Source organism: Natrix helvetica (genome assembly GCF_964273705.1).
Source record: "Natrix helvetica genome assembly, chromosome: 1".
Taxonomy (NCBI): Eukaryota; Metazoa; Chordata; class Lepidosauria; order Squamata; family Natricidae; genus Natrix; species Natrix helvetica.
Genome location: NC_138548.1, coordinates 37,724,948 through 37,741,718, shown reverse-complemented (window position 1 = coordinate 37,741,718; position 16,771 = coordinate 37,724,948). Strand labels below are relative to the sequence as shown.

The following is a 16,771-nucleotide window of genomic DNA, read 5'->3' as shown; positions in this document are numbered from 1 at the left end:
ATTGTCAAGCCAGCCTACCTCATAAAGTTATTGTAAGGATAAAGTTCTGAGACACCCCCCCCCCCTTGTAAATTCCTCTGAGTTAAAATGGGATATAAGTTCAGCAAATGAATGAATGGATGGATGAAAGAAATGGAAGTAATTGGTTACATTCAAGTTCAGAAATAGTTATGAAAATAATTCATTGCCATGGCTTCTCCCAATTGTGTATTTTCATCTTGTCATCTTGTGTATTTTCATTTGAAGTGAATATGGCTAATGTTTGTCATCTCAAAAATGGTATTTCTGATTATTCCAAAGTATTAAATACACAGTTTTTAACACAAAATCAGACACATTCAGTGTGGCAATAATTCTTTTTCACATCTTCTCAGAAAGAAAGTCTTTCCTAGGAAAATTGATGCCAGCCATACTGATGCCAGAAAACAAATTAATCTACAATTGCTGCAAAAGTTTGAGTTGGGTATAATCAGTGGTGGCTGCCTCTGGTTTGGACCGGTTTCGGCAAACCGATAGTTCCGACGATCAGCTGGCCCTGCCCACGTGCCCCCACCCTATCCTGTCCTATATTTCCTTCTTTCTGGCTCAGATGATTCACGCAGTACTGCTGATTTCCTTGCCTCTGCTGTTCTACTTACTGTAGCTGCCTTAGAAGGTAAGTAGCTGGGCTTCAAATTGCTGTATTTTGAACACTGTGCGCAAGCGTGTTAGGCGCGCACATACGTGCGATCACCAAACTGGTTGTTAAACTGGTTGCAGCCCATCACTGGGTATAATGATACTTTCATGAAATATGATGCTGTATCTTTTGCTTTCAGAACTGAAATCAGGTCTTATTCTTCCCTTTACAGGGCTTACCATGTTTTTCGGATTATAAGACGCACCAAGGTTTTGAAGATGCAAATTTTTTAAAAAAGGTTTTTGCACTCTGCAAACCTCTCAAAAGCGTTTCCCCCCTCCCACAAAAAGGCATGAATAGCCTTTAGAGAGCTTGCAGAGTGATCCTGGGGGATATCCCCCCAAAACAAGCAAAAAATGGCCCATTTTTCGCAAAAACGGGTCTGTTTTTTGTCAAACAAATGCATGCTTAGCCTTTAGAAGGCTTATAGAATACTCCTGGGGGCTGGTGGGGAGCAGAATTGAGCATAAATGGCCCATTTTCCACTCATTTATGCCCCCACCCACCCCCCAGGAGCTCTCTGAAAGCCTTCTACAGGCTCTGCATGGCCATTTTTGTGAAGGGGACGGGGCTTCAGGTGGCAAAAAATGCTGTATTCAATGTATAAGATGCATCTAGATTTTCAGCCACTTTTTTTGAGGGAAAAAGGTGCATCTTATATGCTGAAAAATACGGTAGCTTATAACAGAAGCTTGCTGAAATACAGACTTCTGTGCTACTTTTAATTGCCTTAGTATCTCTTCTGAGTCACATTCCAGCAGTTGTAAGACTTGTATCCCCATCTGAGATCTTTTGAAGATGTCTAATTCAAAAAGTTCCCTGAAGTTAATGTTAAATATAGAAGATTTTGAAATATTCCCTGCATAGATAAGGTACTGCCAATGCAACTATGACAGAATAATATCAGTTTAGGACATCTCTGTTCTCCAGAGAAACATTCTGATTTGGGCATCAACAATCCCTGTACATTTGTGTACTTTTTTGTTTTAGTGTTTTAATGTTTATTTAATTTTGCATTTATTTACATTTAATAACCCTGCACAATTTTCAGTCCTAGATACTTTATAAACTAAAATAATACAGTGCAAATGAACATTTCTTTCTCCAGACTTCTTAACTAGGTATTATCTTGGATAGTCTGCGAATGTGCATCTTGTGGATGTAGCTTTCATCTAATCTTCAGACATTTCATTGTCTGCTAGCCAGGGATAGTGAGATTTTTCAGAATTAATAATGAATGTTTTGGCATTTCAGCAACGGAACTGAAGCATGACTATTAGTTAAACAGCTGGCATCTGGCTTGCAATGTATAATCACACTTAATTGAATCATTGCCATTTTATTTAATCACTAGTAACTGCATTATAAACTCTGTAGATGTTTAGTGGTAAGAGTAACAACATCTGTCTTTTAAAGACGTGTGAAATATGTGTCACATTGCAGACGGCTGGCAAGGTGGCCTTGCTTTGCTTCACTCTACCCCCCCAGGCACATGTTGGTACTGTTGCCCTAGGTACATAAAATGAAACTGGGATTAGAGAAGCAGAGAATATCAATTATGTTTAAGCATCTTCACATCTTTGAAATAACAGAGCACTTGAAAATTATTATTCAGACAATTTGGAATGTGTTGACATATTGGTTTTCAACTTGAGCTGTTATGGCTTCTTCAGTTCTAATTGGACTTTTGTCCATTAACCAGAATGCATTGCGTAGTGTTTTTCCAGATCAATTTTTGGATACTTCATTTCCATGAACAATTATGGCAGTCCACTTTCCACAACTCAGTACATGCCTATGTTCCCTGATTACCGAGCAAAAATAGATAAAAGCATAAGATTTTAAATCATTGCACTGGTAGAATTGTTCTTTAATAAGCGGGCATACTCATGAACTACCTCTGACAGCTCTCTCCTGAGACCATAAAGTTCTGTGTCTCAGTTATTTATTTTTTTATTTTGCACACTTCAGACTTAAATTTCACAGGATCTTCTAATTGTATGTTATGCTTTTGAAATAGTTCTTCATTTTAATTTTGCACTATTCTTTGAACTAAAGAATGGCATTTAATGTTTATGGTTAAGTAAATATAAAATACCATGCTTTGGGCCTTAAAATCTTTTCTCCTCTTTTCTTTGGAAGCATAAAAAGTGAAGATTAGTAGTATTTCACATCATTATTGCTGTTGTTATTATTAAAAAAATGCATACATATGATCTCTTATTAGCCTTATGAAACCTAAAATTCCTATGAGAAATTAAGTCCAGAACAGGAGCCAGTATTGGATCTACAACTGGGCAGAACTCAAGGAAATGATTTTCCTTTATGTAAGAGTCATGCTGTGCTATTGATGCTCATAGAACTAACTAGAGTAATACAAGGTAGATTCTCTCCCCATTGGGTTACATTGCAAATTTTAGATGCTATCTACCTATGAGAAGAAAAGGAGACTCACAAGAGATGAATGCAAGAAAATTTAGTATGTTGCACTTACTTTCCTTTCCAGATGAATGAAGGCTGAATTGTATTAAATTACCCAGTTTCATTAATGGAATGGGTTTCATTGATGGAATCACGCTAAAATTTCATTGGTAGAATGAAGATAAAATCCCGCCTACAACCCTCATTGAATGTTCAATATTTGCTAGAGGAAAAAAAATGGGAAGGGAATGGGAGGGTGCAAAGCAGATTTGCAGGGCCAAAGAGAATGTCAAGAGGAGAGGAAAAAGTATCTCGCTATGGGACTGAAAGTTCACTCAATTATAAGGTACTAGATTTTATTTATTTATTTAATAAATTTATATGCTGCCCATCTCACCCTTCGAGTGACTCTGGATCTTATGTATGATCTCTTGTATATATAAGATGGTAGTTATTTTTGTGTAAATATTAGTCAGATTTCCTGTAAGGCAGATTTTGAACACAATAGGAAAGAATATTCCATGAACGAATGATTTTTTCTGCCCCACAGTTAATTGGGAGACCATATGGAGAGCTAACACTATGAAGAAATTTGAGATCCATATGAATATGAACAGCAATGTTGGACTACTGAGACTCTTCCCTGGAATTACTGTTACAGCGGTCAGTCTCCCACTTATATTCATAAATCAATTCCATTAGAAAGTGAGATACAATAAAAGAGTTGTCAGGTAGAAAAGCACCGGATGCAGATGAAATATCTATTTAACCGTTTAAAGCTAACAGACATGATATAGTTAAAATCAAAGCAGCACCTAGTCAAATACAAGACTGCTAAGTTAGAGACTGGAAAAGTTTGCTCTACCAACCTTATTCCAAAGAAGGGAGATGTAACAGAATATGCAAATTAAAGTGTTGCACTAATTGCTTACACAAAAAGTTTAGCTTGCGGATCTGGAAAGAACAGAACCATACAGTCCACGAAAACTGGACTGCCAAATAAACAGGCAGGTTTCAGGAAAGGCAGTGGAGGAACCCAAGATCAGATGATTAACAAAACACCAAAAAATGGACTGAGCAAGAATACATATAGCTTTTTAAACTGATTACTGTACAGCAAGACCATTGATTGGTCTTAATGTATGTTGGAAGGGTAGCTGTTCTTTTGAGAAATCTTTACAATGAACAAGAAGCAACAGCGAGCACTGGGTGTGGAGGAATAGAGTGGTGTTCAATAGAAAAATTAAAAAAAAAGACAAAGCTGCATAAAATATATATAATATAATATGAGATTGGCAGCAATGGACAAGATAAGGTAAAGGGTCTCCTTGCACATATGTACTAGTCATTCCCGACACTAGGGGGTGGTGTTCATCTCCATTTCAAAGCCAAAGAGCCAGTGCTGTCTGAAGACGTCTCCGTGGTCATGTGGCCGGCATGACTGAATGCCAAAGGCACACAGAACGCTGTTACCTTCCCACCAAAGGTGGTCCCTATTTTTCTACTTGAATTTTTACATGCTGTTGAACTACTAGGTTGGCAGAAGCTGAGTCAAGTAACAGGAACTCAGTCTGTTATGTGCAGTGGTGGGTTGCAGGCAGTGTGCCCGGGTACGTGAGTACCGGAGGCAGCCCGGAGCACCGTATACTGTTCTGATGCTCCGGAGGGCCCACCTGCCCGCCCGAGCTCCTTACTGGTTTTTAAAGGCTTCTGCACAGGTGCATGGTGCGTACAGCGCCTGCACGACGCTCTGCGGAGCAGCTGGAATGTCGCGGAGGCACTAAGATGCATGCACGCTGCGCGCGTCCATGAGGACGCCACTGGCACCACTGGTTATGTGGCATTAGGGATTTGAACCGCCGAACTGCAGACTTTTCTGATCAACAAGCTCAGCGTCTTAGCCACTGATGCTTGAAGTCTAGCACTTGTTTGAACACTGCAGTTTTTGCAGAGTGTAGTGGCCTTACATTTTTGCAAGGTTTATAGTACTCATTTTGCTCCTTAATAACCTCCCAAACGTCTGAAGAACCTGAAAAAATTTAGCCAATTTTTTTGGCTTTATCTACACTGGAGGCTTCCGGGGGCCACCAAATGGGAGCTGCTGGGCTTCACATTTTGCCCACAGGATCTATTAATTCATGCATCCTCTTTATTCACAAATAACATCAGAATGTAAAGTTTTAGATGAGAGTGATGATAAACTGGATTCCATTCTATCATTATACTTGCAAATTGGATGTTAAATTCTTTTTTTTTCTTTTTGAAGAAGGCAGAGGTTCGCATTAAACAGAAAGCTCAACATTTAGATATAACACAAAGATGCTATAACTTAGGTTTCACAGTCTGTAGAGGCCTCTTAAAATGATAGTTTTTTGTTTAAATATGGGAAATTAAATTAAGCCTTTTAGTACGGTCACAAGACCCACAATAATTCTTAATGTGTGCTTTGTTTCTGCATGCACTAACACCTTTTGTTCAAAGAGGGCCCATCCCCTCCCCACCACAGGTTTGTTATGCATCTTGGCAGCAATCTTGCCAAATTCAGTTGTTGCACAGCTTTATCCTCTGCTGGTACTTGTCAGGTAGAGCCTCTACAGCTTCTCATAGCTTGGGGCCTCACCATGTCTAAACCTGGCCCCATCTCCAGCAAAAGTCTAAGGCTGTAGTTCTCTTGTACCCTACCAACTACCTTTCATGTAGCTTCAGCCCCGTTCACAAGTGCTCTAGCTAGAAAATGATGCTACTCTGCAAATGTACATTAAACAAAGGAAAGATGTCCTAAATTTTCTGCTGTAACGCAGTTAAAGCACAGAAAGTTGGAGATCATTTGAAAGCTTTATCTTCCCTCTGCTTCTACTGTCTCAGACTTCAAGCAGCATATTTTCCTGAATTGTGTCATCAAGGTTTTGTGATTAGAACCAGGCAACCCTAGTAGATGGCCTTCAAGGTCTGTGTTAGAAGTCTATAATCCTAAATGCAAAAGTAATCGCAAGCTATTCACTCTGGAGTCATATATCAATGTCCTTATTTAAGTAGATTGTTTTAACACATCATAATTAAAATAGGCAGATTACCTGCATCTTTCTGAATCATCATTTTTTTTCATTTTTGAGTATAGCCTGTCTTTACTTACTCAACATTTCTTTGTACACAGTGCAGTGCTGTATATATTAGCTATACTTTTTCCCACCCTTCATCAGCCTAGAAACTCTCAGAAAGTCTAGCCACCCATAGACATACTATAAACTATTGATTCTCGTGCAAGTGTTTGCATCTGTGCGAGAGTCCGTGTTTATATTGTATTATTGTATTATATACACATGTGTGCTTGTAACATCCACTTATTAATCTTAAATAATTAGCACTTCTGTTCCTTTTTGAACATTTATTTACTAATGGGTCTATGCTACTCCAGTCAAAAGACAACACTGAGTTAGTTATATTCCTCATTACAGAACTAATATGATTATTCATACATTTTGGATGAGTATGAGAAGAAAGAAAATTGTATTGCAATGGGTTTGAACTGTAATTTCTCATTGTGGTTGTTCTCTTTCAAACAGATAAGGGCATTTCTTCAGAGCTCTATGGCCGGCATTGTACTTGAGACCTATGGGAGTGGAAATGCTCCAAATAATTGTCCAGAATTGCTAGATTTGCTGAGGAAAGCTACTGATTCCAATGTTGTGATTTTGAATTGCACCCAATGTCTGCGAGGATCTGTGTCATCAGTCTACGCCACAGGAAAGGTGAGAGGAAGTCTGCAATCTAAATCACTCTTACCAACTTGATGGCTTCCAGATAATTCCCATGATCTTAAATGCACTTGTAAGATTCTTGTTTTAGATGGCAGATTTAAAAAATATGCTCGGCCAGTGAACATACATACTTGCTTTTCTTCTCTTATGGACCACTCCATTCCAAAGATTCTGAGTGACTTCCATACAATTAAAACATAAGAATCACTAACAAGGGCATAATGACAAAAAGGCTCACAGGTATCAGGCAGCAAAATCTTCACTTTAAATAGCTCTTTCAAATATAACATAGTCCAAATAACTGGGGATAGGCTGCTCTAGAGGTCCGGAGCCATTAGTTAGATATCCGTGTAGGTAGTAGTTCCTCAGATTTGGCATCCATAGCGCTGGACTTTAATGGATGGGCAAATTCAGCTTGTGGAGTGGGATCTTGAAGATATCCAAGCTTTCAGCCATTTAGAACTTTAAATTCTATCACCTTGAATTGTATACTGAAATTGATTGGCAGACAATGCAGCTCCCTTTGTAGTGCTATTATATAGTTGGAGGTAGCTATTCCAAGAATAGCACAGGCCGCTGCTTGCTGAACCAGCTGAAACTTTTGAATGATTCTCAAGACAGGATGCTTCCAAGAGGTATAGCATGAATGACAGATTTTATCTAAGGCAGATGTGATTTGAAAAGTAGGATAGGACCAAGTTTAAGTGGTTGTGCCAATTATTAGAGTTATGTCAGATCTGGCACTTGGAACTTTTTAATTTCTTTTTCTGTAATCCCCATTATATCCCAAAGATAACTAGATCTTGCACGAATCGCTTCTAAGGTTGTGGTTTTTATGCCTAATTCATCTTAACAAAGACTGTCATGTACCAAGCCATATGTGTACCAAGCCATACGTGCTATTTATTTGTAATATTTAATTAAAAAGCCTGGTTTAGGCTTATAATAGCTGCTTTTCTTTGGTTTTAAAGTTGCTTTTCCAGGAAGCATTTTGGCTTAAAGGGTTGCCATTAGCAAATGGTTAAGAGTCTGTCGTTGTGGTAATGAAAAAGAAGGAATATTAGGTTTATGAGAGACATATCCTGAATACAATTTGCGTTTGAGTGAATCCACCCTGTGGGACTGTTCTACAAAGATGCTCATCTATTTTAATCTAGCATGTATCTTGAGAAGATTCCAAGTTTAATGGCTTTCCTTTAAGGTTGAGTAGGATAATTTTTGTTATAAAAACTCAATTCTGGATGTCCCAACAGCTGTATTAAAGCATACTTATAATATTTGCAAAATAATTAATAGCTGAAAGCATGGCAAATACACTAAAAATAGGTTACATTATATTGTAGCAACAAAGCCTGTTTGTTATTGGTACCATGTTTTCCCAAAAATAAGGCAGGGTCTTATGTTCTTTAGACCCCCAAAATAAGCACTAGGCGTTATTTTCAGGGAGGTCTTTATTTTTTGAGGTGCAAGAGGTGGCGAGTGTGGTCACCTCATGGCTGCTGCTGTGTTGCAATATTTTCGGGGAGGGCTTATTTTCAGGGGTGGTCTTATTTTCGCTCATGTACTCAAAAGCCCAGTTGGGCTTATTATCCGGGGAGGTCTTATTTTCGGGGAAACAGGGTATGGTTTCAACAGGTAAACCATATTCCTGATTAGCTTTGCATTATGAATTAAGATATTATTATTTTTTTTAAAAATCCCGTGTTTAAAATGTGCCATGTGTGTGGAAGTCAGCAAATGAAATCAATTTTTAAAAAATAGCTCTCAGCTGTTATAATGGACCAACGGTCCATTACCCAGCAAAATAATATTGACATTTAAATCAAAGGAATAATAAAATTAAAATCTTGTTCAAATTTTCAGATTTTACTCTAGGCATTCACACATTTACCAGAGCTTAGCAAACAATGATAACAAATATGAAACCATATTGACCGGTGCAGTAGCAGAAAGCTTGTTCATTAATGTTCATTAATGAGCCATGGTGACGCAGTGGTTAGAATACAATACTGAGGTTTACTTCTGCTGACTGTTAGCTGCCAGCAGTTCAGCAGTTTGATTCTCACTGGCTCAAGGTTGATTCAGTTTTCCATCCTTCCGAGGTCGGTAAAATGAGGGCCCAAATTGTTGGGGGCAATATGTAAACCGCTTAGGAAGCACTGTGAAGCGGTATAAGTCTAAGTGTTATTGCTATTGCAAAACACAATGAGAGGTTCTGTGTTTACTAATTCCTTCACAAACAAGCTGGCCCTAAAACATTCTTCCTGCAATTTGCAGCATTGGAAGAATGTTGGTTGAACAGAGGACTGCAATTAGCACAGGTAGTTCTGTGACTTAAAGTCATTCATTTAGTGACCATTTGAAATTACAACAGCACTGAAAAAGTGATTTATGACTGTTTTTCACCTTTATGACCATTGCAGCATCCCCATGGTCACATGATCAAAACCTGGATGCTTCATATTTATAAACGTTGCAGTGTCCCAGGGTCATGTTTCATCTTTTGCGACCTTCTGACAAGTAAAGTCAATAGGGAAGCCAGAATCACTTAACTTGTTACAACTGTGGCAAGAAAGGTCGTAAGATTGGGCCAAGCTCACTTAACACATATCTCGCTGAGCACAGAATTTTTTTGTGCTCAATTGTGGTTGTAAGTCAAGGACTATCTGTCATTGCCCCAAATCATGCTTTGCACTTGCAGAGCTGTTTTTCATTCTAGTTACGTAAGAAACCAGTGCCCTAATTCAAGCTGTATTGTTTTTTTCCCTTTGGCATTGAATATAGACTCTCATGGATGTCGGTGTAATTCCAGGAGGAGATATGACGCCAGAAGCTGCTCTTGCCAAGTTATCCTATGTCCTGAGCAAACCTGGACTTACTTTTGATAAAAAGAAAAAGGTAAAATGACTTTTTCTTTTCAGTTTTTGAATGTCTGGTTTCCTTACCTTTCTTGCACATAGGACCCCACAAAGTGCTGGTGGCCAAGGGAAGTTTAATAACTAATAACTAGTACCTGGTGGTCAAAGGAAGTTTAAAGAACAGCCTGCTCTTGGTGATGGCTGAGCTCTCTCATCACAGTAAGCTACAAAAAAAATCTGAACAAGGTCAAAACATATTGAGACAATTTGTTTGATTATTAATGTGAAAATACACCCTGGGGAGTCAGCTTGCATGAGTAAGTCCATTCAAGATGCATATTAATAAGAATAAATAGAAATTGGATAGCAACAATTCCAAACACAAGACTAACATTGACAATTTGATGATGACGACGACGATCATTATCATAATATTGACATAATATTCTCATCCTCATCGATTTGATGATGATGATGATGATGATGATATTGGCATATTCTCCTCTGTATCAAACATCTCAAGTTAGCCTTGGCCCCAAAATAAAAAAATAGGTGGAGCAGTTCACGTCCACTCCCTTGAGCAATCTTCAGAACCATTTTTTGCCTACTGAACTTCAGAGACAAAATCCTGCTGAACTTTTTAAAAAATTCTATCCCAAAGTCAAAGAAAATCTTTAACATTCAATTGCTGCCCATTCATTATGTTTCTTGTAGCTCTCAGAGGCTGAAAGAAAATAGTACCTATAGTAAAATATAGGTAAAAAATATTATCTATTCTTAATTCAGTTGCTGCTAATGGGAGAGAAGCCCATTTTAACAAAGAATCTCCCACACAGTATGCCCACCATGTGGTTTATGGTGTAGGTCAAAGTTTAGTTTAAAAATAGCAAACCAAGAAAATACTGCAGATTTTGACCCATGGAGTAAAGAGGATCCTACATAATCTACTGCAAGATGTTTCCTGTAACCTATGGATACCTAATGATCTGTGGGGAAAATCTGTATATGTTTTAGTAACTAGAGTTAGGAATGCTGCTAACTCAATGATAGTTGAAAGATGATGAGAGAAGAGAGAATTACACATGTCCCTTGCTAAAATTATCCTGTGGCTTGGGAAGAATCCTTGTATATATATATATATATATAAATTGGGGCCTAACTTCCCCTGGAAAGTAGCATTAAAAAATTCCCACACCTACAATGTTCCCTTTATTTTATTTTTTTTCAGACATGCCTAAACAGTACAAAAAGGGAGATAGACTTTCCCACAGTACTCTTGCTTTCTTTAACTTTGTACAGCCATGCTTCTAGATAGATAAGCATCACTAGGCATGTATATTCCCATATTCTCTCTAATCAGGGAACAATTCTGCATTACACAAGCATCCTGCATGTATGTGCAGCACTGTTCTTATTTTGTTTTCAGTCTTCCCCCAATATTGTCCCAGAATCTCTCCTCTTCCTCTGGTCCTAAATAATTATCAGTGTTATTGTCAGAACCAGACTTAGCTATGGCATCTTAAGGGCTCTAGGATCACAGTGGTTGACAATGGCCTTTTGTTTTTGTTAGGGTTAGATTTCTCGAGACAGATTGACATGGAACCTTAACTGACACACAACAAATATGTATACTTCACCCATATTTGTGTCATCTCATACAATACAGGTAGTCCTTGGTTGAGGGCTGCTGTATTTAGTGACTATTTCAACTGCATTAAAAAAGTAGTTTTGCAACTAGTTCTTGAACTTACTTTAGTCAATTGGGTTGTCAGCATTAAGTCTCAAGTTGATGTCATACTTAATGACCATAAATGGTTTGCTTAACATCTGCAGAAGAAATTACATTGTAAGTTCAGCATGGGCATGTGATGTTTTACTTAATTACAATGTTGCTTAGTGATGGAGTTCCTAGTACAAATTGTGGTTATTAAGTGAAAACTACTTGAAATCCCAATAAGCCAACTAGGAGAAAACACCCTCACTTACAAAGCCATATCAGAACATTATTAATTCATGACTATTACCATAGCAAGAACTTATTATAAGGAGAGTGACTAACCTTTCTAATATTGCTAACTTTTCAAGGTGATTAAGTATGAACGATATTCATGAAATTCTTATGAAGTAAGTAAGAATGATGTTCCTGAAAGTAATATGAAGAGTAGGTCAGGAAGCAGGGTGTACTGATCAAGGCCCTTGATCATAAATGAATTTCCATCCAAACACAGATCTTAATACTTTTTTTTTACACTAACCATAATATCTTCCTCATGTGGTCCGTGATAGAGCCAGTTCATAGGTCCAGCACACATGTACTTTCCATTTTGTGTGTTTTTTAGAGTTCAGAATTATATGCCTGCTTGGAAACTAGGGGATTGTCATGTATTACAAATTTTGTACACTTCTATAGGCTTCTGTAAGGTTCTGGGGACTTGTCATGATCCAAACTTGGCTTTCTATGCCTTGGTGTTCTTTATTATCTCTGATATTTCGCAGCCCTCATCTTGGCTTCTTAACATGTCTTCCTCTCCTCTTCTTGGGAAACTATTCTCCCTTCTATCTTTATCTTTCCATAAGAAGGAGATTTGATTTCTGCAGTATCATTAGTCCTCCTTCAATATACACCCCTGAAACTTCTTGATTATGAACACAGTGCACAGTGTACATTCAGGCAGTTCCTTCATGCCCATAATGCCATCTTTCTATGCTTAACCCACATTCTCCCATATTTCTTACTCTTCTCCTGCATTTCAGTTAGAGGCATAATATGACTGATGATGTTTGCCTCAGATTATTACTACTAGTACTTCTCCTGCCTTATTTATCTTAATAGCGGCAAGCTATTTAACATGGTTTACTGTTCTATGAATGACTTTATGATTTTAACACAGGCGATAGTATCTACAGGATTTGAGTAAAGGAATCTTTCAAATTAGTATTAACGCATAAAAACAAATAGCTTTTGGATGAGTGTTCACATTGTGCAGATTAAATAAACCAAGTAACATATAATTTTAATCCTTAATACTATGTATAAAAGATGAAATAAATTTGAGTTAGGTGACTTTGCATCATCTATCTCTCTTCTTCTTAATGTCACTTTCCTAAAGTTTCCTTCTTGCATAAAATCTAGGGATTGTGACTTAATTCATTATACACAAACAGATTGACTAGATCTCAGTCTCAACGCTCTCCCCGCCACCCCCACAAACTGTGCTTGGAGGATCTGCTTGAATAGTCAACTCAGATTGGAGTAGATGGTCCTTCAGTTATCTTAGATTTATTTATTTGGATTTCAGACTTGCTTTTCTTTATGCAGATGCTGAGCAAGAATCTGAGAGGAGAAATGACTGTTGTGCCCATTGGAACCCAGATAACTCTCAAAGATTGCAAGTTTATACAAGAGATTGCAAAATATCTGTTGATCAGCTGCAAAGAGGTACATGTTCAAATGGCACTTGTTTAAGCAAAGAGGACACTGCAGAACATTTTAACCAGTTGCGAAATATGTACCATAGTAAAAATATTCCCTTCCCTATTACTGCTTTCTTTTATCAAGGCACAGTACAAATTTTAAAAAGTAATAGCAACCAGTCCAATAACATTAGTTTGGAATTTAGCTTCAGTACAGCAAACAAATATTAACTCGAAAATGATGAATACAACAAGAGTAGATTTAAAATAATGCCACAGAACAAAGCTGACTGTATGTACATCCACAATCATTTTTAAAAAGTGCTTATCTAGAACTGTTAGATAGGGTGGAACAAGCAGATTAACCCACTAATAAAAATAATATTTAAATCCCTTCAAGGGGTATCTGATTTTCTCAGACATAAAAGGAGGAAGGAAGTGGGCCCTGAGTCATGGACCACAACTTGAAACCTGAGCCTGCACCCCTGAAGTAAGAAACCAAACTAAGACCCTGCTGTTTGTTTGTTTGTTTATTTAAGTTATATTGCCTCCTATTCACCCATGGTGACTCAGGGCGGCTTATATAATTTAAAACCACATAAAAAAACCAATAAAACTAATAAAAGAATCAGATAAATTAATATAATAAAATCACCCTCCATCTCCCCCCCCCCCAGCGACTGTCAATCACATGAGCCATTTAATGGGCTCCATCCTGCTCTGAGCTCCCCAGGCCCACTGGCAGAACCAGGTCTTCAGTGCCTTCTGGAAGAGTATTAGAGTGGGGGCCATTCTAATCTCTGGGGGAATGATGTTCCAGAGAATGGGGGCCACCACAGAGATGGCCCTTCTTCTGGGTCCCACCAGGTGTGTCTCCCTCGGGGATGGGACCCGCAGCATTCCCTGCCTCCCTGCTCTTATGGATTGGGTAGATGTGATAGATGTGACCGGCAAGAGACGGTCCCTCAGATAACCTGGTCCCAAGCCATGAAGGGCTTTAAAGGTGACAGCCAGTACCTTGAATTGCATCCAGAAGGAAATCAGCAGCCAATGCAACTCCCGCAGGAGAGGTGATACATGTTTGGAACATAACCAGACTGTATGGGGAAATAAAAGCAGACTGATACTGGGGAGTTTGTGACTGGAGGGCTTTAAATAAAAGTAGTATTAATTTAAACTTGAGGCTGCTTTCACTTGGCAGCCAGTGAAGAATTCTATGTCACTAAAATGTGAGGAATAATATAAAAGATTCAGAACAAGTTCAAATGGCATTTATGCTCTATGAAGATAAAACATTCCAGACCACACATCATCAAGAGCCATAAAAGACTGATAAGAGTTCGGTATCATTAATGTAAACATTGATACTGGAAACCGTGATTCATAATTAGAGCACCCAAAGGGAAAGGGAAACAAAATAGCACCCATATCTAATCACTGAGGGACAACCCCTTCCTAGGACTTTAATCCACCATGTAATACTGTCAAAGAAAAGAACAAGAAAGCAATACAAAACCTTTTAAATCAATCAAGTGCATTGACAATGATGTCCAAAGAATATATCCTAGACAACAATACTCAATTGTTGCTCAAATGTGTGAGATGACACTGTCAGGTTCAAATGAAGCAGGCCCAATTCAGCTTTGGAACTCAACAGGTAGGAAGAAGAGAGATATTTCCACCTGAATCAATCTATCTAGTCTAGAAGTCTCTTCCCAAATAGATCAACCAGATATTTAATGGAAATCCACAGCTATGTATGTGTGCAATACATCCCCTCTTGTTTGTGCTCACCAATCACTGCATCTGACATTAAAAAAGATGGCCATTGTGTTTTCTTCTAACAATTCTATATCCAGCACATTAAGACAATCTGCAATTTCCATTAGCTATGTCAGGCTCTTTCATTCATGTCTTTTATTTAATTTCATTTTTATAACTTTTCGTTTCACTAACATATTAAAGAAAGATACAATAATTAAAGTGCTTGATAAAAATATGATTGAAGATTGCTGGAGTGACTGAAGTGCAGGACTGATGGAGAGGAAACTGTAATTTCATAAGACTTTAAAAATAATAGTCATCTTGTCCATATGCTCATTTTGCACAGATAGTATTAAATTCCAGAATTCTATATACTAGATGGAGAAAGCAGACATTGCTCAGAAAGTGCTTCCTCAAACAAGCATCTCTAGTCAAAAAAGTCCTGCTACTCTATATGCAAACGCAGGTGGAGGAAATGTGTGTAATTAATATTTTTATTTTATTTTTTCAGGAACTAGCAGCTGTAAGGGATGCCTTGACTCCTTCTTTGGCATGCGTGGCTGCAAAAAATGGTGACTTAACTGCCCTAAAACTCTTACAGGACTTGGTAACTGCCTCTTATTTCATTTCTCCTTATATGACTGTTTTGGAGTGTGAAACAATTTTTGCTCACTAGTTAATTTGAACTGTATTTTTCCAAGTGGTTATTCCATGGCCTCCAGAATCTGGATTTAGAAGGAACATAAAAATCCAGACATGTTAGATTATCTATAATCAATGTCAGGAAGCCTTGTGTATTTATTAGAAAGAGCCCCAAAGTTATAGCTGATTAAAACTGGAAATGGTTTAAAATAACTACTACACTTTTATATTTTTGAGTAGAAAACAGCAAACTTTCTCTTTTGGTTCTTGCAGTCTAATTAAAATTCTATTAACTTCGAGTACATACCTCAGGTAATCTTAATATTTCACAATTGCAGATGGGGAATTCTTATCTTAATCTTCTTGCATCCCACATTTTTGGTTAATATGCGTTGTTCTGGAAAATTCAAAAGTGAGTTTGCCTCTTTGTTATAGTTTGCCCCAATTGTTAAAATTATATTATTACCTCTAGTCATCAGATTGTTACATGAAATTGTATTATTGGATAAAGGGCTTATATCAATGAATGTACAATGAAAGGGTGAGTAGGATTCAGTTATTAATATAATAATGTCTGAAAAGAGATCATGTACCACTAGCAAAATCTAGATCTTTCTACATATGAAAAGGGACTTCTAAAAAGCAGAGGTTCTGTAAAACAAATTTGCATCTTATGTAAATATACTGTTGGAGATTTTAATCGAGCTATATTTCTGTGTTCCTTAAGGGTTCTGGATTGATATCCAGAAAGTAGTTTTAGGTGACTCTTCTCCATTGGTCCTAGAGTTAATGAGAATGAATGAATGAAATAATACTAAATAAATGAATAATACAGTGACAGAAACATTTCTTCTTTGTGACTAGTTTATACCTGATAAACTAGAAAAAGAAATGGGTATACAGTAAATATTTGAAGAAGAATGTAAAGACAGATACAATTTTACACACATTTTAAACAATTTTATTGTAGGGTGGAAACTTGAGCTCTGGTGATTATGATGGTCGCACTCCACTTCATGTTGCATCCTGTGAAGGCAATTTGAAGATAGTCAGGCATCTGTTGAAGTCTGGTGCAACTGTATATGCAAAAGACCGATCAGGAGCTACTCCACTGATGAATGCTGTTATGTTCAGGTATCTAATTAAAATATAATTTAAATCAAGCACCCTGGAAGAGTTAAGACACAAGCAGCTGAATGAATTGAAGCCCAGTTATCATTTGGCTTTGGGACAGA

The 16,771-nt window shown here is 37.6% G+C and overlaps 1 protein-coding gene across 2 annotated transcripts in view; it reads left to right on the top strand.

The window, feature by feature from the left end:
- The window catches only part of ASPG (asparaginase), a 79,226-nt gene that overhangs the window by 30,572 nt on the left and 31,883 nt on the right, over positions 1–16,771 (top strand). For both annotated transcript variants that reach the window (XM_081936440.1, XM_081936441.1), the window contains exons 7-12: positions 3,651–3,763; positions 6,664–6,849; positions 9,643–9,756; positions 13,036–13,155; positions 15,406–15,501; positions 16,507–16,670. In XM_081936440.1, coding sequence (XP_081792566.1) covers positions 3,651–3,763; positions 6,664–6,849; positions 9,643–9,756; positions 13,036–13,155; positions 15,406–15,501; positions 16,507–16,670 — 793 coding nt within the window. The remainder of the gene's footprint in view (positions 1–3,650; positions 3,764–6,663; positions 6,850–9,642; positions 9,757–13,035; positions 13,156–15,405; positions 15,502–16,506; positions 16,671–16,771) is intronic.